Below are 24,206 nucleotides of genomic sequence, written 5' to 3' on the forward strand. Positions count from 1 at the left end.
AAAGCTTCCTTAGTTTTTTGAGGCAGATAAGAGAATTTGGTCTTTTTTTTGTTTTTTTTTCCCAAAAATTTATTTATTTATATAAGGACGGGGGTACAGTCAGAGGCACGGGAGGGTGAGAGGATTCACCAGACACAGAGCGGGGAGCAGAACAGGCAGATGGACTGAAGACACTGCTGAAGGGAACAGTGGGCGAGGCAGGAGAGGTCTGCTGTGCCATGTGAGTTTCTCCCTGGCTGGTCAGAAATGGAACCCGCACTGCAGAGGCTGCGGAAAGCTTCACAGCGCTGTGCTCAACCTGCTGCGCCACCGGGGAGGCCCGAGAATTTGGTCTTTTGGACCAGCATGTATTCCAAATAGATTCAAAATCCTTACCAAATGAAAATGGATTTAGCAAGAGTGAAAGTAGTTTAAATAATGACATAACTTATATTTGCTTATATACAAGAAAAATATTTGTATATTAAATAAAATTAATACATAGCAATTTTAAAAAGCACTAGGAAGACATTACCATGGTGTTTGAGTTAACTGTGGACATCATGTGATTTCCAACGTCCGAAGCACTTTCCCACACATTCTCATTTGATACATCCCCTGACCTTTATCAGTTCCAGTTTTAGGATAGAGAGTGAGGAGAAAACTAGGTTCAGAGCTTCTAAAATATGGCTAAGCCCTCTTACAGATAAGAACTTTTTGTGGCTGACTGTCCTATTTCTGTGTAATGTTTCAAATGACATGGACCTTTCTTTTCAAATGCTTGACTATTGGCGTATATGGTCCATATGCTGTGTTACATTGTGAGTGTGTGGTGTGTGTGCATGCATGCTCGCTCTGTGTGTATACAGTGTGTGGTGTTTGTATATGTGTGTGTGCTATGTATGTGCTGTGTTTGTGGATGCTGTGTATATATTATGTGTGTATGTTGTGGGATGTATGTGTGTGTTTATTTTTTTATTAAAATAATAAATTTTATTGTTATATTCCCCATACAATTGCAACCCCCCCATTCTGACCCCAATCCCTCCCCTCCCGCCCCTCACCCCCCAAAAAGTGTCTCTGGTTCATAGTTTTTTGTTGATTTTGATTTTCACTTTCTTATAGTTATTCATTTTCCTGGTCCCTTATTTAAGTTTTCTAGATTCCTGCTATGAGTGAGACCATCTGGTATTTTTCTTTTTCTTTCTGGCTTATTTCGCTGAGCATGATCCCTTCCAGCGCCATCCATGTTGCTGCAAATTGCATGTGTTTATCTTTTTTGAATGCTGAGTAATATTCCATGGTATATATGTACCGCATCTTCTTGATCCAGTCATCTGTTTTTGGGCATTTGGGCTGTTTCCAAAGCTTAGCTATTGTAAACAGTGCTGCTATAAACATAGGGGTGCAGGTGTTCTTTGGAATGGATGTTTCTGTGTCCTTTGGGTAAATACCTAGGAGTGGAATTGCTGGATCATATGGAAGCTCTATGTTTAGTAGGTCCAGAAATCTCCACACAGCTCTCCATAGTGGTTGGACCAGTTTGCACTCCCACCAACAGTGCAGAAGAGTTCCTTTTTCTCCACACCCTCGCGTATGTGTGTGTTTAAAGGGGAAAAATGGTTAGGGTGGAGGAGGACAAATTTATGAAGGATAAGAATTTGTTCTTGGGCCTCCCCGGTGGCGCAGCAGTTGAGCGCTGGGTTGCGAAGCTGCCCACAGCCTCTGCAGTGCCAGTTCAATCCCCGGCTGCTCCCCAGCCACTGGAGGAGGGTCCCGCATGGCGCACAGACCTCTCCTGCCACCCGCTGCTCCCCTTAGCAGTGTATTTCAGTCCTTCTGCCTGCTCTGCTCCCTGCTCTGTCTCTGGTGAATTCTCTCACCCTCCTGCACTTCTGACTATACCCAGTGCTTGTATAAATAAATAAATAAATCTTTAAAAAAAAAAGAATTTGTTCTTGCTTTATTTTTCATTTTTTTCTGATTCTTGATTGGGTGTGGGGGGTTGGGTGGGAAGCTTTGGCTTCTTTGGTTTCTGGAGAGATAGGCATTTGAGAGAGGAACAAAGTGTTTATATTCTTCAGAGTAAAAAACAACCACCTCAGTGAGAATGCATTCTGTTCCCCTTTTTCTTGAAAGTCATTTGCCAGCAAGATGAGCTGTATGTCTTCTTTCTGTGAAACATCCCCATGGCTCCTGATCGACATTCTCCACTTGTGTGCCTCATAAATTAGGAGGGAGGGTGCCGTTGCAATACTTGACCATATAAGGGGAAGAGAGGCGCCACTGTTACTTAGTTCTGCCCTCAAGTCAGAATTGTATATACAGTTGAATCCTTTTAAGGGAACATGGTGGGTGCAGAGAAAACATCCCTGGGCAGTCCATCCATTTTCTCTGCTACTACAGAGTTGGTGCTTGCAAGCTCTGTGTGATGGGGAAGCATAAATCACAGGGGGATGCTGAACTCGGGGGGAGGAAAACCTCAGAGGACCGTGCTTCCTACCCAGCACTCAGCATCTTGCTTTTCACTGAAAGTCTTCCTCACTGCTTGGTCTTCTTGATTACAGTGAGAATTTAATGACTTACATATGCCAAAATTTGCTTGGACATTTACCTCGCTATTATGGATAATTAGGACAACTGCAGCGATTTCTGTTGAGTCTTATCTGCACTGTGGCTTTTGTTTGTAAGGTATGAGGTTTCCAACTCAGAGAGAGCTGACTTTGTGCCACAGAGCTTTTTCTTCCTCGCTCTGACAACTTAAAAGCTTGGACAACTTGCATGGCCCTTCCGATGCCCCACGCCCTCCCTACAAATAGGAAAGAGAAATGTGATTGAAAGTGTTTAGTGCAGTACTTGGCACATAATGAATGTTAGCTGTTATCATTACTGTTGCTACTGAAGACCACTATGGTTTTGTTCTTTGCAACAAGTATTTCCTACAGTTCCCACGGCTCTGATCTAACACACTGAACAGATTTTCTTTATAGCAAAGCGCATGCAGAAATATTCTCAGAGGTCCTGAAGATTGAGCTCTAGAATCAAGCAGGTCAGAGTTTAAATAATCCCTCCCCCACACTCCAGCCCACCCACTTATCAGTTGGTGGCACTGGACAAACTCCTACGTAATCTCTGGCTACCTCAGTCTTACAGTCCGTAGTATGGTCATAATGGTTGTATGAAACCAGGCATTGTGGTTGCCAGGGGCAGAAATGAATCAAGTCAGAGCAAGGGCAAAGAAGGGTTTATTGCAAACCTTATAGAGATTTTGCCAAAGTAAATTATGGTTCCCAGGTCTCCTCAGTGCCATGAGTGAGATGGTGACCTTTGTGCTCTCTCAGGGCCATGTGACTCAGTTCACCCAGTGAACAATCTTGTCCAGCCTTGCTCTTATCTACTCAGGTCACTCCTGCACTTGGGGCCTCTGGGTTGGGATGCTTCCTCTAGTAGAGGCTGGATGAGCAACAAGCAGTAGAGCATGAAAAGGATTATAATAATGCACAGGAGAGAGAAGAACCATGAGTCTCAAGGGGAAAAGGAGCTTCTCATTGTAGGTGGATTATCTTTGGCTGCAGCTAATCCTAGACTCACTTCCCTCTTTGAGTTTAACCTTCTTGAACTTCAGTAGACAGAAGTCCTGCAGGAGAGGGCAAAAGACAGAATATGTCCTATTCCTCTTCTGGGCAGGTCCCCAGCAGCAGTTACAATTGTTCCCGAGGCAACCAGTCTGTGGTGGCCAAGTCTGCAGGCCAAGGGAGCACTTGGGGAGGCCTGTGTGTGACTGTCCTCAGGTCCCCGCACCCCCAGTGCCAAAACCTTTTCCCACCCAGAGACTTCCACCCAGCACACTAGAGCCCCATGCTAATTTCATTAGGAAATCTGAGCTTCTTGGAACTTCCCTTTTATTTTGTTTAAGTCAGGGCTTCTTGAATTGTTATTCTGTGCTCAGCATAGCCCACTCCCATCAGGAGCCCTTGTGCCTGCCTGCAGGTATTCTCAAAGCAGGTGGGACTCTATATGTTAGAATCTCCCCACTTTCAGACCCCAATAATCCTTTCTGCCTCCATTTGATTATAGCCCAGAGGTTGTTTTCCATCAATAAACACCCCTCTTGAGCCTCTTCAGTCCTAGGCTTGGTGCTCAGAGTTGATGTTTAGAGAAAGGCATAGTCCTTGTCTTCCTCGAAGGAATTGGAGTAGATGGAGAAGGATGATGAGGTGAACAGGGCTATGGGCAGGTTCTACACAGGCTTTGGGTGAGCAGTGGAGGGCACCTGTGTGGGCTGGGTGGACTTGTTGCCCTCAAGGAAACTCAGGAGGGGCTTTATCTCATCCTGGGGCTCTGGAAGTGTTTCCAGTAGCTGAAAATTCCAGGAAAATTAAGAGTTAGCAAGTGGAATTGGTAATAACAAGTCCCAGAGGGCAGAAAGCAGAGTGGGCCTGGGAAATTGCAAGCCTTTGATGTCTATGGAAGGCAAAATTTGGGAGTATTTCTTCAAGGGAGGACAGACTTTTCCCTCAGTGCCAAGCTCAGCCCTCTGCTGGGGCCCCCTAGGTCAGCCCCATTAGTGCACACACAACACCCTCCCAGAGAACAGTTTGTCCCAGGAGAGGACTGTGGGGGCAGCAGGCCTGATCCCACATAGTTATCTCTCAGATACTAAATTCCCTGTCAGGATTTCCTGGCAGTTGTCACCAATGGGTGGGTCACTCTCTTTGAAGTCCTCAAAAGACCTGAGTTTTCAAACGGTGGCTACATCTCTGGTGTGTTTATTATGTGTCATGATAATTACCCACATCTACCAATGAAGACACCAAGGCGCAAAGAAATGCAGTGACTTACCCAAGGCCAGTAAAATGGAGTTAGGATTTGAACCCATGTTTGTCCTCCCAAGAAGTGATGTGCAGCCTCCCTAAAGCATCCCATGAGAAGTCAGCAAAGAAGTAAAGCCATCTCCCCTCAGTAGTAGATATTATTACTACTCCAACTTCTTGGATGAAGAAACAACAGATATGAGAGGGTCAGTGACTGGTCAATGAAGGTCACAGAGTCAGAGCTGTGCTTGGAACCCAAACTTGTGTGATTGTAAAACCAGTATGCTAAGTACAGAGGATTGGCTGTTTTGCTTACGTTTGCTAGTGATACCACCAGGAGGCAAGAGCTGGACCTCATCCTGCCCGGGTTTTACTGCCATCATCCAAATTCTCACACAATAGACTAGCATCTGTGCTCACCTCATTGTTAAATATCAATTTAAATATGGAACCCAAACAGTTATCTGAGAACTTCTTAAATATTATGCAATATGTGATTCAAAATTCAGTTACTCAAATTTTGTATATGTACAAAATTTTGTATATGTATATGTGTGTGTGTGTGTGTGTGTGTGTGTATAGGCAACAAGATCTATATTATCAATCTATCCTGTTACATAGGGGAATAAATCACCATTATTTGCATATAGTTTGTCTTCACTCCTTGTTTTGTAAACCCTCCTAGAAGAGAATCTAGAAATAAGAAACCATACTTATTATAAGAATAGACATCTAGGCCAGGGCCTCCCTGGTGGCACAAGGGGTTAAGACACAACCTATGAAACTATCTGCAGTCACTGCAGCACGAGTTCAATCCCCAGCAAGGGAGCTACCCACATGGCACAGCAGACCTCTCCTGACTCGCCTGCTGCTTCCTCAGCAGTGTATTTCAGTTACTCTGCCTGTTTTGCTCCCCACTCTGTCTCTGGTGAATCCTCTCACCCTCCCATACCTCTGGCCTGTACCCCAGTTCTTATATGCATAAATAAATAAATCTTAAAAAAAAAGAATAGACACCTAGGCCCTAACCAAGACCTACTAATTCAAGAAATTATTGATATTCTAGTGGTGAGACCTAGGAATTTGTATCTTTAATAAGTACCAAGATGATTGATTATTATTTTCAAGAAAGTGTGGGAAGTATTTGTCTCTTCTGATAAGCTGAATAATTAAGCACCACCGTCTAGACAAAAGAAGAGGGAAACTCATCCAGGCCTTAAAGGACTCTATTTGGGGATTTCATGGATATAATCCTAATGTAAGTTATAAAGGTTTATATCATATGAAATCATTTTGCTGCTTTTATTTGGATTGAGTTTGTATGTTTGATTTCATGAAGGGAAAAATCCCCATTGTTACATTTCATCCAACTAGAAAATCTGCTAATAAGTGAATGATCATTGTTTTTTCTGACCCTTGGAATGTTGCTTTGAAATTTTCTGAGAAAATAAGTCAATAGCCTACTGCCAGGTTAGTGTGCCGGGATTGCATGTATTGTATCTGGTCTTCCAGATGGGCATAATTAGCTGCATTAGATATTGGCAGAGAAAATGCAAGCTAGCTGAGAGAATTCTGGGATGGAATGTTCAGAAATAAATTTGCAGGACCTTCTGAAAATAAGTATAGTAAATGAAGAATGTTGTGTGGATAGAGTGAGGGAGAAGATTAACCATTCTCCCTATATGTGAGACCTATATTGCAGGAATGTACCTATAGTTCTGACAACAGTTGCTTCCAGTGCATGCACTTCACACACAAACACACTTATGTACATAAACATGTGCTGGAGATGTATACACACATACACATACATACATATGCTGAACCATCCCCGTACACACCTACACATAAGTACACATAGACACACACATGCCCACATGCATCTGGGTCATTTTATCTCTTATTAGCACCCTCAACTCTTGGCCTGGGCTTTTAAATATATACTTTTTGGATTTTAAATATTTATAGGGCCTCCCCGGTGGCGCAGTGGTTGAGCGCTGGGTTGCGAAGCTGCCCGCAGCCTCTGCAGCACCAGTTCGATCCCCGGCCACATGGTGAGAGTCCCACGTGGCACAACAGACCTCTCCTGCTGCCCACTGCTCCCCTCAGCAGTGTATTTCATCAGTTTGTCTGTTCTATTCCCTGCTCTGCCTCTGGTGAATTCTCTCTCCCTCCCGCACTTCTGAATGTACCCAGTGCTTGTATAAATAGTAAATAGATAAATCTTTAAAAAAATTAAAAAAATAAATAAAGGGGAAAATGAAGCTTGTAAAAAATAAATAAATACTTATAGACTTAAATTGGATACCTGAGAACAATTATTATCTCCAATATCAAGAAAATGGCAACATCAACATGATTAACTGACTATGTGTCTAAAAATGCAATACTTAATCATTTCATTATTTAATTTAATATCCCAGAAGCCATCATCACACTTGAAAATAATTTGCAGGATGTATTTTCTCATTTTGAAAGGATGCCTGAGTGTGCATGCTCCATGAGAAATCATTGCCAATAGTTAATTAAATGAGGGACTTGCAGCCTCCTCATTTCAAGCACAAAATTATAAAAATCCTTTCAAGATTCCTTTGGAGCAAAATGTAGATTTTTATGTGAGATGTAGATGTATTTTAATATGTTTGGTATGATATAGGGTGGGGCCTTGCAGACACAGGCACACTCGCAGAGTTCAGCACCACCAAATATGGCTGGGGAAAAACAAAATGTGCTGTTCAAAGCTGTGTCTTCAACACTTCAAAGACTGTGGAAGACAGGCATGTTGCAGACAGTGTGGTTCCCCTCTGCCCTCCTTCCCTACCACCGCCCCTCCCTATCCCCACCCAATCTAGTAAGAGTGTGCAGGAAGGACCCAGGGCAGTGGCTCAGCTGCCTGAATTCAGGTGTGGCTGTTTGCAGGGGCAGGATGTGCTCACACAGGATGTGTGCTCCTATGGGCACCGTTGTTCCAACATTCACATTGAGGACATGCAACATTAGAATATTTACCTTGAAGGCATTTCAGCAGATTGTATTAACATTAACATTTTCTTTTCTAAGAAAGGCAGTGTGCTACAAGCCTTTCTGTTAGCTGGAAATTATTGGGTCTTAAAGAGGACTTGACTTTAGCACAGAGGTCCTCTCAGGCTGCAGTAGCCCTGGGGCTGGCAGAGAGAGGGGTGCTACTACTGCTCCATTTAGCTTTATCCCCACGTCCCAGTAGGATGTGGGATCCTGGCCTAGAAAGCATTGTTCCTCTCATGCAAGACTGTTTCTCAAAACCTGGTAGCCTTCATGGCCTCTTTCTCTTGACCTTGCCCTTCCTCTATAATAAAGTTCTCCAAAGCGCCCACTTAGGCCAAGACTTGGCTTCTATAAGGACAAACGTTCCCGAGCCTCTGTCTCCAAAAAGGAGGATGGAGCAGTGGAGTGGCTTTCCTATTTCCCTGGGGAATCTCCTTTTTCCAATTAATTTCAGGCACTTCATATTCTCACCAACCTATTTCAGTTGCCATCCTCCAGAGAGGACTAATCTTTCTAGAAAGAGTCCATCTCAGCTGCAGTAAGCACTGCAGGGCTCACCTTGAATGCAAAGAGTTGCTTTTCCTATCCCCTGCCTCTCCCTCCACTGCCTCCCTGGGGACTGCACCCCAGGCCCAGACAGCTTGGGAGAAGATCAAGACTTACTCCCATACCCAACTAGCCATGTTGTCAGCCACACCCACTGGCCATGCCCCTCGAAGTCCCTGCCAGGCTAGTCAAAGGTGGACACTGAGGCTCTGCTGCTTCTCTCCTGTGAGTCTAAGACTACTTGCAATTCAGGCCTTGGAGGAGAGGCCTCTCTGCTTTCCTGGAATAGCATTTCAACTTCTCATCTCTCCAGCCTTTTTGGGAAAGGCATCTTGCTGAGAATCTTTGCTATGACTTATGAGAATGTGACACGTTCCTTCTCTCTAGCTCTTCAAAAGTGTTCGATGGATTAAAGTCCTTTGATGCACTTCCCTGACATAGCTGTGTAAAGAATCTATTTGTCAGTTCATGTTGATCAGTGTTTTCCAAGGGCTGCTAAATGAAATGTCAGCTCCATGAGGTGCTCCTTGTAAATGTGCGAAATGTGTACTTTACTCTTTCTTTGAAGTTTTATAGTAACATGAGCTTTTAGTTCTGAGAAACCCCACAAAGGTAAAGATAGGGCAGTTTTCCCATGGATGTCAACCTTTTAACATAAATTTACAACACTGGACTTGGTAAATGAACCTACCTTTAATTAGAAGTGAGGTTATCAACCATTTTGGTCAACCCATTGTAAGTAATTCCATTTGGGAATTTGCCTACTATAACTTAATTTTAAGGTGATCTTTCAGTGGCTCCATGTACTTTCTCCCACTGGTATTTGAAGAACTGAGTTCGGGAACCTAGATCATGTTTTTTGCCCATGGAGAGGAGTCTGTCTTCTGACAGAGTCTATGATGCTTGAGTGAAATTAACAAATGTCTTTATATGGTTGTTCTTTGTCACCGGAATTCTAGCCCTCCAGGAGCCCACAGATGAGAGGGGCTCACTTATCCCAACATCTACTACAAAACCTTGTGTTTGATGTGTGGTGAGTGGGGTTTGTGGTAGCAGCACACAAAAGGGACTAGGCAGAGTAACCTGGAGAGTCAGGAAGTAGCCTGGATCTCGGGAGAAGGATGATGGGTCTGGGTATCTTTCAGTTGCCCCCAAAAGCCCTTCACTGTCCTTTCCCTGCTCTCTCTCCTACAGACAGGCCTTATGGACTGTATCAACTAGCTCCTCTCCCCTCCAGTTTTCAGATGGGTCTGTACAACTGGGAGCACCGCAGATATCAGACAAGGAGAAGAATGCTCTCGGGAATTTGTTTTTCTTCCTATCAGATTTCCATAGGCTGGCAACATGCCTTTCTGAAGGTCATGGCTCCTGCTAGGCAGGCCTCTCCACCCAGCTCTGTCTTGAAATTCAGGAACGAATCTGGGGTGGGGTAATAGTAACCCTGGCGTTCCTTGCCCTGGGGTACTCCACTACCCACACCTGTGTAAATAGTTCCTGTGTTAAACTCTCCTCAAATTACTCACTTTGGTGGTGTCACCTCTTGCTGTTGCGGCCCTCACTGAGACAAGGAGCATCCCTGCCTCGGTGAACTTGCGTTGTGCAAGGGTCTGAAACTGCATGGTGCTTTAAGGAGGGTCTAGCAAAACAGCTGTTTGCTGTGGCCGGATTCAGAGGGCAAGGCAGGACGCAGCAGCAGGGGAGGCCCGAGTGCTGACAGTTGCTGCTAATGTCCTGGGACTGCCTTGGTGTCTGGGCTTCCTAGACATCACCCCACTTCGTTCTCCCTGAGGAAGGAGATGTATTGTTATTCTGTTTTTTTAGGTGAAAGAACTGGATTTATTCAGTTTAAGTAACTCAGTCCAGGTCACAGGAAGGAGGGAGGCGTGTGGGGAATCAGGCTGTCACAGGCCTTTCATACATGTGGAAAAGTGTGGACTTGATGGGGCAGTGCACGTGTGCCCGCCCTTGCGTCCATTCCTCTTTACCGTGTGCCATAAAACTCACTTCTCACTAAAGGGCATCAACTGTTTCTTTCCTTGCAACTGTATCTCAGGAAATGGAGTTGTTTTATAAAGACAAATGAATGTTGGAGCAGAATTAACGTGGCATGACTTTTCCTCATGCATGTTATGAAATGAAACCCATTCCCGGGTAATGATGGGAAACCTGGGGGCAAATGCAGTGTTGAATGTGGTACTTTTCAAAGGGGGTGGCTGCTCCTGTATCCCTTGATGAGTGCTGGATCTCCCGGAGCCGAGTTCCAGGTAGCTGCCTGGTGAGTTGATCTGGCTTGGCACGAAACAGCCTCCTGGTCCTCCCTTAGGCCATCCCCATGTGATGAAACTTCCGACAGAAAGACTCTATGGTATTCCCAAACCAGCACAGGCAGCTGCCACAGGCTCCCAGAGGAAATGCCAAGCACCCCAAAGGTCTGTGTATCTCCACCTGGAATCTTGATGACTTTGACCCTGTGGCTTCTGATCTTCCTATTGTGGAAGAACCAGGAGCCTTCCTACAGGGAGCTGCAAATAAGTCTCAGTTAAGAATCATGCAGACTGGGTGAATTCTCTGTGATGTTGGGGGCAGGTTAACAGGAGAAAAGGGAAGGGAAATGCTCATACAAATAGCACCTATTTAAAAAAAAAAAAAAGATTTTGAGTTCTGTCCATGCAAGTAGAAAGCACTAGGAATCTTGGGACTGTCTCAGGCTAATTAATTACAGCTGGTGACAGCTAGCCTGCATGTGTTTGCCTTCTGCCTTCAGAAGCATAGCTGTAGGACTGGGGACATCCTCCAAGTTCCTTTGTCGTGTTGATGGCATTGGCAGGTTCTAGTTGCTTCCCAAAAGCAGATGGTATTATGTCTCTTCATTTAGTTGTTTAGTCGTATTAATTTTTAAGAGTTGCAAGTATCTGAAATGTATTATTAGAGAGCAGAAATGATATCCCATAGGTTTTTAAATTGGACGAGTCAGGTAGTAACAATAATTGGATTAGCATGGGTCTAAGGTAACATTACAAAACAGAAATGCATGCTTAATTGCTTCTTATTAGCTTTTTTGAATTTTTTTTGAGTCTTCGATTCATGGCTGTTTATTTGCTACTTTATGTCTATTGTCCTACAGATGAATAATTAGTTTGCTTTTGAGTTTGCTCTTTTTTTCCCCCCTCATAAATAGTGTGAAAATAAATGCCATTGCTGCATGTCTCCTTGTGTGCACAGTTACCAGTTTCTGCAGGATAGATACTACAAGGGGGGAGGGTTGTTGGGGCATAGGGTATGATAAGCTCAACTAGAGTTCTCAAATCAACCTATAGAGAGTGTGGTAATTTAAAAAGCGGCCATCAATATTTGGATTTCCATTTTCCCATAACACTACCACCAACACTTGGTACTCATTAGATTCTTTTTTCTCTGATAGGTGTAATGTTTTATCTGTTCTAATTTTCATTTCCCTGATGACTGCATATTGGTCAATTCATTTTCCTCCTCTGTGAGTTGTTTATTTAAGTTTTTCATGCTGACTTTCAGGACTTCTTTATTCAGGCTGGCTATTAATTATTCCATTTTAGAGATGGCAGATATTGGAGCTCAGTCTTGGTTTGCCTCTTTTGGGGAGTGTCTTTGACAAGTAGAAATGTTTACAACTTTTAAAGTGATTAAATTTATCAATCTTTTTCTGACATTTAGACCCAACTTAGGGAATGCCCTGCTCATTCTTCCCCTGCCCCCCGCCCCATGCCCCCAAGCTCTTACTTTAGTTGACCCATGGGGTCAGAGTACCAATACTTGTCTATTAAACCTTAGACTGAAAAGGTTTAAATCAACCATTCTAGCATCAGATTTAGACTCAGACATACAGCAGCAAACACTGAGGCCCTGTGTCCCTGTTGAAACCGAATTCAACATGAAGTACTAGAGTAAGGAATAGATGTTCGCTTTGGGAAAACTGGTAATACCATGATAATTTAATGTATACCTCTGCCTCCTGGAACGATCTATACAATCATGATACAGCATAATGCAAACACTAGTTTTCTCTGGGCCTTATTCTTCCTTTTGAGTGAGTATCCATTTACAGTCACTGTATTTATTGGATGTCCAGTGCCCAGATATCCTTTCCTCCCAGTTTAATGACAGGACCAATATGATTTCTGTAATACCATCTGGGAAAAGATGCTAATTGAATCCAGAAGAGAAAACAAAGAAAAAGCTTTTAAGAAACTGAAGCAGTTTGATTGGTGAGATGTTTTCTCTTCTGAGTTGGAGCTGTCACGTTCTCTCTTACTACTTTTTGTCTATAAGAGTTAATGAATAGATTCTTACTCTTTCAAGGATCTTATATAGGTTTGCTCCCTTTTTAAAGCTTCAATAAGTTGTTAAATAAGGAAAAATTCAAAACAAACAAAAAATAAGAGCAGATAATTCAATTTTTTGCTCTTCTGAAAGCAAACCTCATGGGACCCTAAAGCACAGCTGACAGTTGTCTCTTGACTATCTTTCAGCGCAGATGGAATACTTGAAATTTAAGATTTGCCAGTCCTAACCCCTCAACAATTTTTTCTTTGAAAATAATTAAAAGCAGAAAGTTTACATCAAAGTGCACAAGCTTCAAGATTCTAAACACAGACTCTTGTTAATTCCCCAACATAGGGTTCCAGATTATTTGTTTCAAAGAATAAACCTGTGATTGTTCAATTTTGCATATTTTTCTAATGGAATTTTCTCTTTGGTCAATTTCTTAAAGCCAAGTTTTCTCTTTTAAGTAAAGTCAAGATCCTCAGAAATATGCTTGCCTTATGTTGCCTAACAAAATCTAAAATCTAATTGAGAAGAATCCTATTTTCCCCCATAACACCTACTTAAAATGAAAATACAGAAGTTTCTAGAAAAAACAGCAAAGACCTTCGGGTTTGAGGTTCAACTTTGTTTTGCAGTTGGCTAAAATCTAGACATTAAGAGGGAGCATGAGACATGTCGTTGCTATTTTTTGTAAACATTCTCTAAATGACATGCCCAGTTTCTTTTAGGCTAAGTGAAAGATCCAATACCAAGATCAGTAATAATGTAATTCTGTGGGGCACTACTGCACTCATTTGCTTGTTTTCTTTCCTGATAAGACAGGCAAAGAAAGTGTATTTAATATGTAAGTTTGAGATTTAGACTAGACTGAGCTAACACTGGCCCAAGCAACAATCACTTTTCTGCTAAGTTTTATATATGTGGCTGAAAAGCTTTCACGGTCCTCTTATTTTGATAAACTCTTGATTTATTTTTATGTTGCTTGAAAGTGTGAGCTATCCTGTGCAAAAAAGAAAAAAAAATGGATTTAAGAGTAGACTTTAAGATTGCTAATAGAAAACAAGGCCTTAATGAACTCTAATTGTGATTTGTGAGGTAAATAGGCTTCCTTAGAAATGTTTTTAAAGTGCAAACTTACATAAGCCTTTTACCTCACAGCACCTTCAGTCAATGGCGTCAGACATCAAAGAAGGGACCCGGGAGTAAATTTATCTATGTGGAATTATTAAAGGACTAATTTGAGAACAGTTTTGTTAAATGTCTGCAAGACATTAACCAGCATATCCACAATGTATTAAACTCCATCTTCAGTAGTTTGTTTCATGGGGTTATGGAAACATGGCCATTTCAAACATGTACTTAGTCATAAATACTGCAGGGGGCTTTTTCTTTTAAATAAATGTTTAATTGAAAAGTAATATATGTAAAGAAAAGGCAGAACTCCTACACAGGCACAACTCAAGGACTATTCACAAAGTGAACGCACCCAGGGTCGAGGGACAGAACAGCAGCCCTGAAATTCCTTTGCTCCCCATTCCAATCACTACGCCCTCTATCCAACCCCTATTCCCACTTCTATCACCAATGCCTATTCTGTTCTTTCAGCTTTATTGAGATGTGATTGACAAATAAAATTGTAATACATTTCAAGTGTATAACATGGTGATTTGACATTCATATACATTATGAATACATCAGTGATTACTCAAACCATGTTAATTAGCACATTTATCACCTCACATAATTATACTGTATATGTGAGAAGGCTACTCTCAGCAAATTTCAAGAATGCAGAACACATTACTAACTAGAGTTGCTATGCCCTACATTAGGTCTTTAGAACTTATTTATATTTTATAACTGGAATTTCATATCTTTTGACCAACATTTCCAGATTTCCCCTAGCCCTAGCCTTTGCAATCACCATTCTACTTTGTTTCTATGAGTTTTACTTTATTATTGTTATCTTGAGACTCTACATATAAATGATACCATATTTGTCTTTGTCTTTCTCGGTATGGCTCTTTTCATTTAGCACAATGCTCTCCAGATTCATGTGTGTTCTTGCAAATCACAGGATTTCCTTTTTTATGACTGAATAATAGTCCAGTGTGTGTGTATGTGCTTCTCATAAATCTATATCCATTCATATGTTGATATACAGGTAGCTTGTGTCCATTTCTTGCCTGGATAATGACCAGTGAACATGGGAATGCAGATATCTTTTCAGAAACCTGATTTCATTTCCTTGGGATCTATACACAGAAGTAAGATTGCTGGATTGTATAGTAGTTCTATTTTTCATTTTTTGGGGAACCTCAACATTGTTTTCCATAATGTCTGTACAAATTAATATTCCCACCAACTGAGCACAAGTGTTTCCTTTTCTCCCTCATCAGCTCTTACCTTTTGTGTTTTTGATAATAGTCTTTATTACAGGTATGATTTGACATTGTGGTTTTGATTTGTGTTTTCCTGATGATTATTATGTTGAGCATCTTTCCATATATCTGTTGACTATTTGTATATCTTCTTTAGAAAAGTTCTCTTTAGGTCCTTTGCCTATTTTTTATTGGATTGTTTAATGACTACTGAGTTGAAAGAGTTCCAAATATATTTCCACTGTCTTATTTTTCCTTTTGTCATCTGTGCTTTCGGTGTCAAATCCAAAAAATAACTTCCTAGACCAATGACATAATCAGTTTTGTCTATTTTTGAACTATATATAAATAGAACCATAGAGTATATATTCCTCTCTGAGTTACTTCTTTCCTTCAGTGTTATGTTTTGAGATTCATTCATATTATTCTATATGTTGGTAGTTTATTTTCTCTCTCCTGTGCTATATATTTATATAAATAAATAATGTCAAAAAATATGCAATGGCTGTACAGTCAGTGCCAACTTGCAGCCCTTCAACCATGGATGACAATTCCATATCTCCACCAGTACTTGGCAGTGCCACTGTTTTCATCGTGCTGTTTCATTGTTTCAATGTGTAGTGATATCTCACTGTGGTTTCAGTTTGCAATTTCCTAATCTCTAATGGTGTTCAGTATATTTTTATGTGTTACTAAGGCACTAGAATATTTTCTTTTGTGAAGTACCTGCTCAAAAATTTCTCCCATTTTTTTTAAATGGTATTTGCCTTTTTAAATTGGTTTATAGAAGTTTTAGTGTAAATTGGATGTAAGTCCTTCATTGGATATATGTGAGACAAGTCTATTTAGTTGAGGGCTATTTTTTTAGTGGAATTTAAATTTATTTATTATTTTCTTGCATCATTGTTCATTTTTGTACAATATTTGATTTCTCCTCTTGGGTATAATCCCGGTAAATCTCCCATTACTAGTTGAGGACTTTTTAAAGAGTGTGAAAAATAAAACCCTGAGCTTTGCTCAGCTCTCAAATAGGTGAACATTTGAGGAGGGACAATTGTCTTGTCCCCTTTACATCTATTGCATTATAAAACTGGGGATCAAATAAATCTTATTGGATATAGGATTCAAAGAGCAGCTGGGTATAGCTCATTCATGTAATATAATACAACCTGTCATTGTTAATTTGGCTATTCTCTTTTGAGTCATTAGTAACCATTGATATTCCAGTAGACTATTATCACAAAAAGAGATAGAGTACTATATTATTAGGTTAATAGTTGAATACCTACTATGAGTATAATCTGAGCTAGATGCAGGAGGCACAGAAAAGGATATGCCAGCACCCCTACATGTAGCAGGCTTTTAGGGCACTGTTAGGTTCCTTTTGTACCTATTATTTGATCACATGAGGGTAGGACAACTACCAGACTGGCAAAATAGAAATAAAATGTCTTTCTTCTTCTCAAAACTTTGATTCTAAGTCACTGTCTTAATTCTGAAAGATATTTACTTATTAGAAAGGCCTTTGTGTTGTCATGATAGTACCAATGATTAATACCTGAAGAAATTCTTTTTGTTCAAAATTATTAATGTAACTAAAACATGCAGAAATGATTTCTTACAAGTTTAGGAAGCTATAAGGAGAAAAGGCTATAAAACAGAGATACTTTGGCCCCTATTATCCAGTAACACTCTTTAAATAGTAGATATTAGCCAACTGAAATTGTATGGCATTTTTTGAAGGCAGGTCTGACAAGGTGCTGTGTTTTTCCAGATGTTAAAGAGCTTTGCAGATACAGTGCAGTCCCTGCCTTCAAAGAACTTCTAACACATTGGTGGCAGTGGCAGTATCAGTGTGTGGGAGGAAAGTGTCAAAGAGGTAACTACAGAAACAATGATGACCTCAACATAAAGACCTATGCCACGCAGGAGGGAATGTAGTGGCAGGAAGGGTTACTTTGCATTTATGATGGTGCTGACAAAAGGAATGTATTCATTACAATAATGGAACTGCTGCTACAAAACTATATGCAAAACATAAAATGGCTTAAACAAGCTAAAGTTTATCTCTCAATCACCAAAAGTTAAAAACAGGTTTTTCTGATCAATACTGGACTCTGCTTCAAGTGGTAATCCACACCTTCCATCTTGTGGGTCTTCCATCTTTAATATGTAGTTTCGAGGATTTCTGGACTTGTCCACCTCAAGCTGGAAGAAAGAAGAACAACATGGAAGATGAGAAGTTGTTATAGCCAGATCTAAAAGGGGCGTATATCATTGGCACTAAAGTTCCATTAGCTAGAACTTGGTCACATGGCCACAGCTAACTTTGAAGGAGGTCAGGATTTGTACATCTGTGTGTTCTCAAGAAGAGGTGGGTTTATTGCCACAGGCTCCCTTTTGGCAGGACATTTAAGATCGCTTTTGGAGGAACTTAGAGTGTTATGACTGAGATTGGACAGGAGAATTAACTCAGGTAAAATTTAAAGCAGACATAAGCAACCACCACAAAATTACAAACCCATGATTAGAAAATAAGAGATAGCCCAGTTTTTAAGAATATGTAGGTAATAACTTGTGAGAAACTGTTGGAAAAATAGGTTGAGCTATTTCCAAATGAAGCCACAATTTTAGACATTGAAAATCCACCCAAGAGCTTACATCCAGCATGTTTTTACATCCAGGCTTTACTACCTGCTTTACTACCTACCTACTCCCACTCCCACTTTTGGGAAAACCATGACCCATTAATTTTCTTTCTTTCCCCTCATGCCTTGGTCTTTCTTAGAAAGTGAGTTCTTCACAGGATTCAGAAAGAAGGGTGTAGATCCTGAGCACAAATAGCTTCATTTTTGAGCTTTTGTACCAGGGAGGCCCGAGGCCTCCTGCCAAAAACCAATCTAGAGCCAGTTATCTGCTGAATGCTGTGGTTGGGATGGATACCAAGTTCAGGAGAGGGAGGTGGGTGGAGAATTCCTTTCTGACTCCAGGACACAATCATCTCACGCTCAGGATCCCGGAATTTTATCACCCATATTGTTATCTTAGCTTGCTTTGCTGCAACTGTGGCTCATAGTTATGAAAGTATCCGGTCCTTTAAAACCCAGCCTCAGCCTTCAGCCTGATGACCTCTTGATAGTAATTAATTGGGAAGGGTGGGTTCTGGGGAAATCCTTTTTACTCCCTTCAGAATGCCAACTTGGCTCTGAGCCTACAAGAATGTTCTAACCAAAGCATACATGTCCTCACTCCCTCCCTCTCCTTTACTCTCAGCTCTGCCCCATGGTGCATTCTATTTGGTAATCATATACATTCATATTTACTATATTAATTTTGACCCAGGCTTTACTACCTGCTGCCCTTGGAAAACTTCCATGTGATTTATTCCTCCTTCTGACCATAAAATTAATGGCTCTGAAAATTTTCCTTTGCTCTACAATTTGGGGAGGAAATGTCTTAACTCCTCCTAGGATTTGAGGATGAACTACTAGGATAGGAACATAAAAGTGTATCTTTCTTATACCATCAAAAATACACATAACAGAAACTTGATGTAGCACCTGAACATCCAAAAGATGGTTCTTTCGAGGCAAACTTGAGAGACTTACACATAATTTTTCAAGATTTTGACCCCATTCATTATATTTGGGTTTTGTGGAAAGAGGTAATCTCTTTCCTCTGGCAAGCATCAGTACATATTTTTTTCCTCTAGCTGGCCACAGACCAAACCTAAAGAAATATTTATTACATTGTAATCTTTTCCTGTATGCATCTTTCTTTCCCTTCTTCACCAATATACCATCCTGGCTCCTTTCCATGACCATCTTTTGTGTTTACACTTTTCAAGAACTAAACTTTGCTGGTGGCAGGCATTTGGCATTTTCTCTTTTGCTTAATTGTGGGGAAGATGAAACTCCTAAGACCAGTGTCTGTGGTAGCAGTTTATTCCCCATCCTGCTTTGAGAAATATATGTCTCTTGAAGCATTACAGCGTTTGGGGAGACAGCCTGGTGTGGTGGAATAGAACATAAGCAAAAATTCAATAGACTTGAGTACAAATTCTAGTCGTGCCTCTTATCTCTGTGAGACTTTAGACAAAATATTTGACCTCTTTTTTCCCCCGTGCCTATATTTTAGAAGTACTGATAATAGTTAACTGTGTTAGAATTTTTTTTTAAGTTTTGTGTTTTGTTTGTTTTTTTAAAAAATTATTTATTTATTTATGCAAGCACTGGGTACAGTCAGAAGTGGGGGAGGGTGAGAGGATTCACCAGAGCCAGAGCAGGGAGCAGTACAGGCAGACCTACAAAATACACTGCTGAGGGGAGCAGCGGGCGGCAAGAGAGATCTGTGCGCCATGTGGAACTGGCGCTCCAGAAGCTGTGGGCAGCTTGGCAACCCAGCACTCAACCGCTGTGCCACCGGGGAGGTCCTGTTTTAGAATTTTATGTGGGTGGAAGAGTACAGTGTGTATTTCTTTGCTGATGGCTTCATTTCCTTAATAGTGGTTTGTGAGATTCATTCAAATTGTTGCATGAAGTAATAGTCTGGTGGAATTTATGGTATTACAATATATATATCACAAATTACTTGTCTGTTTTAATTTGATGGATATTTGAGTAGTTTTCTTTGTTCTCAATTATGATTCTCCGATCATTTTTGTAAAATCTCGTGTATACCCTCTGCTGAGTAGTGTCAACTTGTTGAGTTCTCCAGGAAGCAAGTCAGAGATTTGCTTGCAAGAAGTTTATTCTTTTCTGTTGTTAGGATCGAAGTTGGCTTTAAGATCAACACCTATGGGGGTGGTGGGGAGTGAGGGAGGAGAATTGGACAGAGAGAGAGACAAGTTGGATTGCAATGCAGTCCTAACAAAATCCTTAGACAGCCTGTGTACACTCAGGAGCTGAAATGTTCCTACAGAACTGAGCCAAATAGGAACAAGATTTGACTTTTATACATGTCTCATACCTCAGTTCTTAGATGCGAATTAACACAGGAAGGGAGCATGATTTTGTGTGAGATATGTCTCTTTGGCAGAGAGTGGGAGCCATATTTGTGAGCTAACAAATATCAACATTCCTAGCATCTGATAAAATGAGTGTTCCAATTTTAAAATCCTAAAGAGTGTGTGTGTGTGTGTGTGTGTGTGTGTGTGAAGCTCAGCCATTTACCTCAGTGTCTACTACATGTCATTAGTAATTTCTAGGAGTTGAAGTGCTGGTTCATAGGATGTGTATACTTTTATTTTTAGTAGAAACTGTCAAACAATATTCCAAATTTGCATACCCAAATACCAATTTAATTTAGATTCTGAGGTTCCCTGATTGGGATTTCACCAGAAGGATAAAGAAATATTTATACAGGAAAATATAAATATGCGAATATTTTATACAAGATATTGATATGTTCTATGTTGAGGGGAGGGTAAAATTGAGAACCATTAGAATAGGCTATGTATCATTTTCTACTTTATAACTTGACATATTGAAAATTTTCAGTTTGTTCAGGAATTTTTGAAATCTAGTTATAGAAATAATAGCTCCTAAAGACTTGCTCCTGTGCTGCGAAAACAAAAGAGAGGAAATATATGAATTGATTGTTGCCTCAAATTTCATTTTTCAGAGTGGCCAAATTAATGAAGGTCCCTGTATATGAGACTCCAGCTGGATGGAGATTCTTCTCAAATCTGATGGACTCTGGACGGTGCTCTTTGTGTGGAGAAGAAAGTTTTGGCACTGGTAGGTTTCATTTGGGTTGATGTTTTGTTTTGTTTTGTTTTGTTTTTTAAAGATTTTTATTTTATTTATACAAGAACCAGGGTATAGACCAGATATTCGGGAGGGTGAGCAGATTCACCAGAGACAGAGGAGGGAACAAAACAGACAGACTGACTGAAACACACTGCTGAGGGGAGCAGTGGGCAAGATAGAAGAGGTCTGCCTCGCTGTGTAGTGAGCTCCCTGGCCGGATGGGATGGAAACCACACTGCAGAGGTTGCAGACAGCTTCACAGCGCTGTGCTCACCCGCCTGCACCACCAGGGAGGTCCTCATTGGGATGCTGTTACTGGAGAGGTGCACTACAGCAGTCTGTAAGCCCATTTTAGAGAACTATGAACCCATTGAAAATCAAAGATGGAGGGGACATTAATTAGAGGCAAAAAAAAAAAATCTAGAACCTAGTGGAATGTGTGCTATGACACATTTACCTCGTCTGCCCATTTTTTTCCTGGTTAAAATTCCATTTCTTTAAAAAAATCTTTTTAAAGATTTTTATCAAAGAATTTTATCAGTATAGGAAATGATCATATTGTATCCCCATGTGCTCATTACCTAGTTTCAATCATTATCAACTGATGGTCAATCTTGTTTTATCTTTAACTGCATCTGCAAGGGGACCCCTCCCTCCGATTATTATGAATCAATCCCAAGTGTGAATCTTTCAGTACCAAGGTAACTAAGGGAAAAAAAACCCCAAATAGCACTATCAAACCTGGGATGTTAAAAAATACTGTTTATTCAGTTATTTTTAAATAGCACTTCATTGTCTTCTGACTTGCATAGTTTCCATGAAGTAGGTTATAATTATCTCTGTTCCTCTGTATATAAACTCCACCCACCCACCCCCATCCCTGGCTGCCTTCAATATTTTATTTTTACATTTTTCCTTTGATATTTTCATTAGGTCTGTATATATATTTTAACGTTGCTTGGAGTTCTCTGAGATTCTTAGATCTCTTATTTTTTGCCTTTCATTAATTTTGGGAAATTCTCAGTTACCACATTTTCAAATATTTCTCCTTCTCCATTCTCTTTCTCTTCTTCTGAGACTCCATTTACAAATGTCTGCACAATTTGTGACTACATATTGTCTCAGAGCTCTTACATGTACTGTTTGGTTTTAATCACTCTTTCCTTTATGTGTTCCAGTATAGATAATTTCTATTACTTAACTTTAGGTCACTAATAATTTCCTTATCTGCTAATGAGTCTAGAGAAGGAATTCTTCATCTCTGATATTGTTATTTTTATTTCTAGCATTTCTTGTTGACTCTTTTATAATTTTCATTTTGCTGATAAAATTATCCATCTGTTTTTATATGTTATTTCTCTTTTCCATTACATAATTTAACACATTAAGCATAGTTACTTTGTTTTATTTATCTTTTTGTTTCCCAGTAAGATTAATTTTAAATAATATGTTTTGGATACAAGTGCTATTTGTTTTGAAAAAAGTTAATTTTAGACATATAATAAAGAGTTTTACAAAATTACCAATTTGTTGTAGTTGTTCAGTTTTAAAAAGAGCAGTTGCTATATTTAAAAATGAGAGACTATGAGCAAATTATCACTGCTTTGCCACAGATTCTGCTTCATTTGAACCTATATTTCATTGTTTTTAAGTTTTAATTTTGCAATAATTTTTTATTTTCAGGTGACTTCTGATTCTGCATATTTTTCCCCAGTTAGAATCATTTTAAAATTTATTTACTTTCTTTTATTGAGTAAACATTTACACCACCATGCTTGATTTAGGGGGATAAGTTCATACTTCCACAGGTGTAAATTAGCATACCTCCCACCACCAAAGTGCCCACAATCCTTTGCCCCAAATCTCTGGGCTCCCTCCCTCTCTTCAGTGCACTTCTCCTTTCCTCCCCATCTAGAGGCCTTATTCTAGAGTCATATTTCTGGGATTTGTTTGGGTTTAGTTTTTTGTCAGTTCCTTTTTCCCCCTCTGTATTTCTCATGAGTGAAATCATTAGCATTCTCTTTCTCCTTCTGACTTAGTTCACTTAACATAATCCCTTCCAGTTTCATATGTGTTGTCACAAATGGGGAGAGCTTATGTATTTTATATAGCTGAGTAGTATTCCAGCGTGTATGTATACCATATCTCCCTGATCCTCTCATCTATTTTTGGGTACTTAGGCTGTTTCCATAGTTTCACTATTGTAAGCAGTGCTGCAATGAACATATATCCCTTTGAATTAGTGATTTCATATTCTTTAGATAGATACCAAGGAGTGGAATTTCAGGTTGATACGGTATATTTAGTTATAATGTTTTGCGGAACTTCCATACTGTTTTCCATAAGAGTTGGACAAGTCTTCATTCCCACCAACAATATAAAGGGCTCCATTTTCTCTACATCTTTGCCCACATTTCTGTTCTCTTTTACCTAAGGAACACTTGAAATGTTATTTATTCTGATTTGTTTCATATGGGCTATTCTTCCTGGTATAAGGTTGTTTCTCATTGTGATTTTGATTTGCATTTTCCTGATGATAAGTGATGTTTAACACTTTTTCCTGTGCCTGTTTGCCACCTGTATGTCTTCTCTGGAGAAGTATATGTTTAGCTCTTCTGCCCAATTATTTATTGGATTGTTTGTTTTCTTTTTGTTGAATTATAAATCTTGGATATTAACCTCTTGTCAGATATATGATATGCAAGAAGTTTTCTCTCGTTCAGTAGGGTGTCTTTTTGTTTTAATGATTGTTTCTTTCAATATTGAGAAGTTTTTTAGCTTGATGCAGCCCCATTCATTTATTTTTTGCTTTTGTTTTCCTTGCTGTTGAAGCCAAGTTCCCAAAGACATCCCTAATACCAATGCTGTGTAGTGTTTTATATGTTTACTTCTGGGTATTTTATGGTTTCTAGTCTTACATCCAAATATTTAATCCATTTTTAATCAATTTTTGTGTATGGTAAGAGTCATTTAGTTTAATATTTCTGCATGCAGCAGTCCAGTTTTCCCATTTGTTGAAGAGACTTTCCTTTATCCATTTTTATACTCTTAGCTACTATGTCATAGAACATCTTTCCATATGAATGTGGGTTTGCTTCTGGGCTTTCAGTTCTATTCCATTGGTCTTTGTCTATTTTTATTCCAATATCATACTGGTTGTTTTACTATAGCCTTGTAGTATAGTTTGAAGTCTAGGAGCATACTTCCATTTCTAACCTTTTTTACGTCAAGATTGATTTGACTATTCAGGTTCTTTTGTGGTTCCATATCAATTTCAATTATGTTTGCTATATTTTTTAAATAATTCCATTGAAACTCTGATAAAGCTCTCATTGAAATGATATATTGCTTTGGGTATGATCAACATTTTAACTGTGTTAATTCTTCCAGTCCATAAACATGGTCTATCA

The 24,206-nt window shown here is 39.9% G+C and overlaps 1 protein-coding gene across 1 annotated transcript in view; it reads left to right on the forward strand.

The window, feature by feature from the left end:
- PGM5 (phosphoglucomutase 5) overlaps positions 1-24,206 on the forward strand; it is a gene marked incomplete at its 5' end in the record, with an annotated part of 159,811 nt that overhangs the window by 76,093 nt on the left and 59,512 nt on the right. Inside the window, one exon of the mRNA XM_084239279.1 lies at positions 20,669-20,784. Coding sequence (XP_084095405.1) covers positions 20,669-20,784 — 116 coding nt within the window. The remainder of the gene's footprint in view (positions 1-20,668; positions 20,785-24,206) is intronic.

This window comes from Talpa europaea (genome assembly GCF_964194135.1).
Source record: "Talpa europaea genome assembly, chromosome: 7".
NCBI lineage: Eukaryota > Metazoa > Chordata > Mammalia > Eulipotyphla > Talpidae > Talpa > Talpa europaea.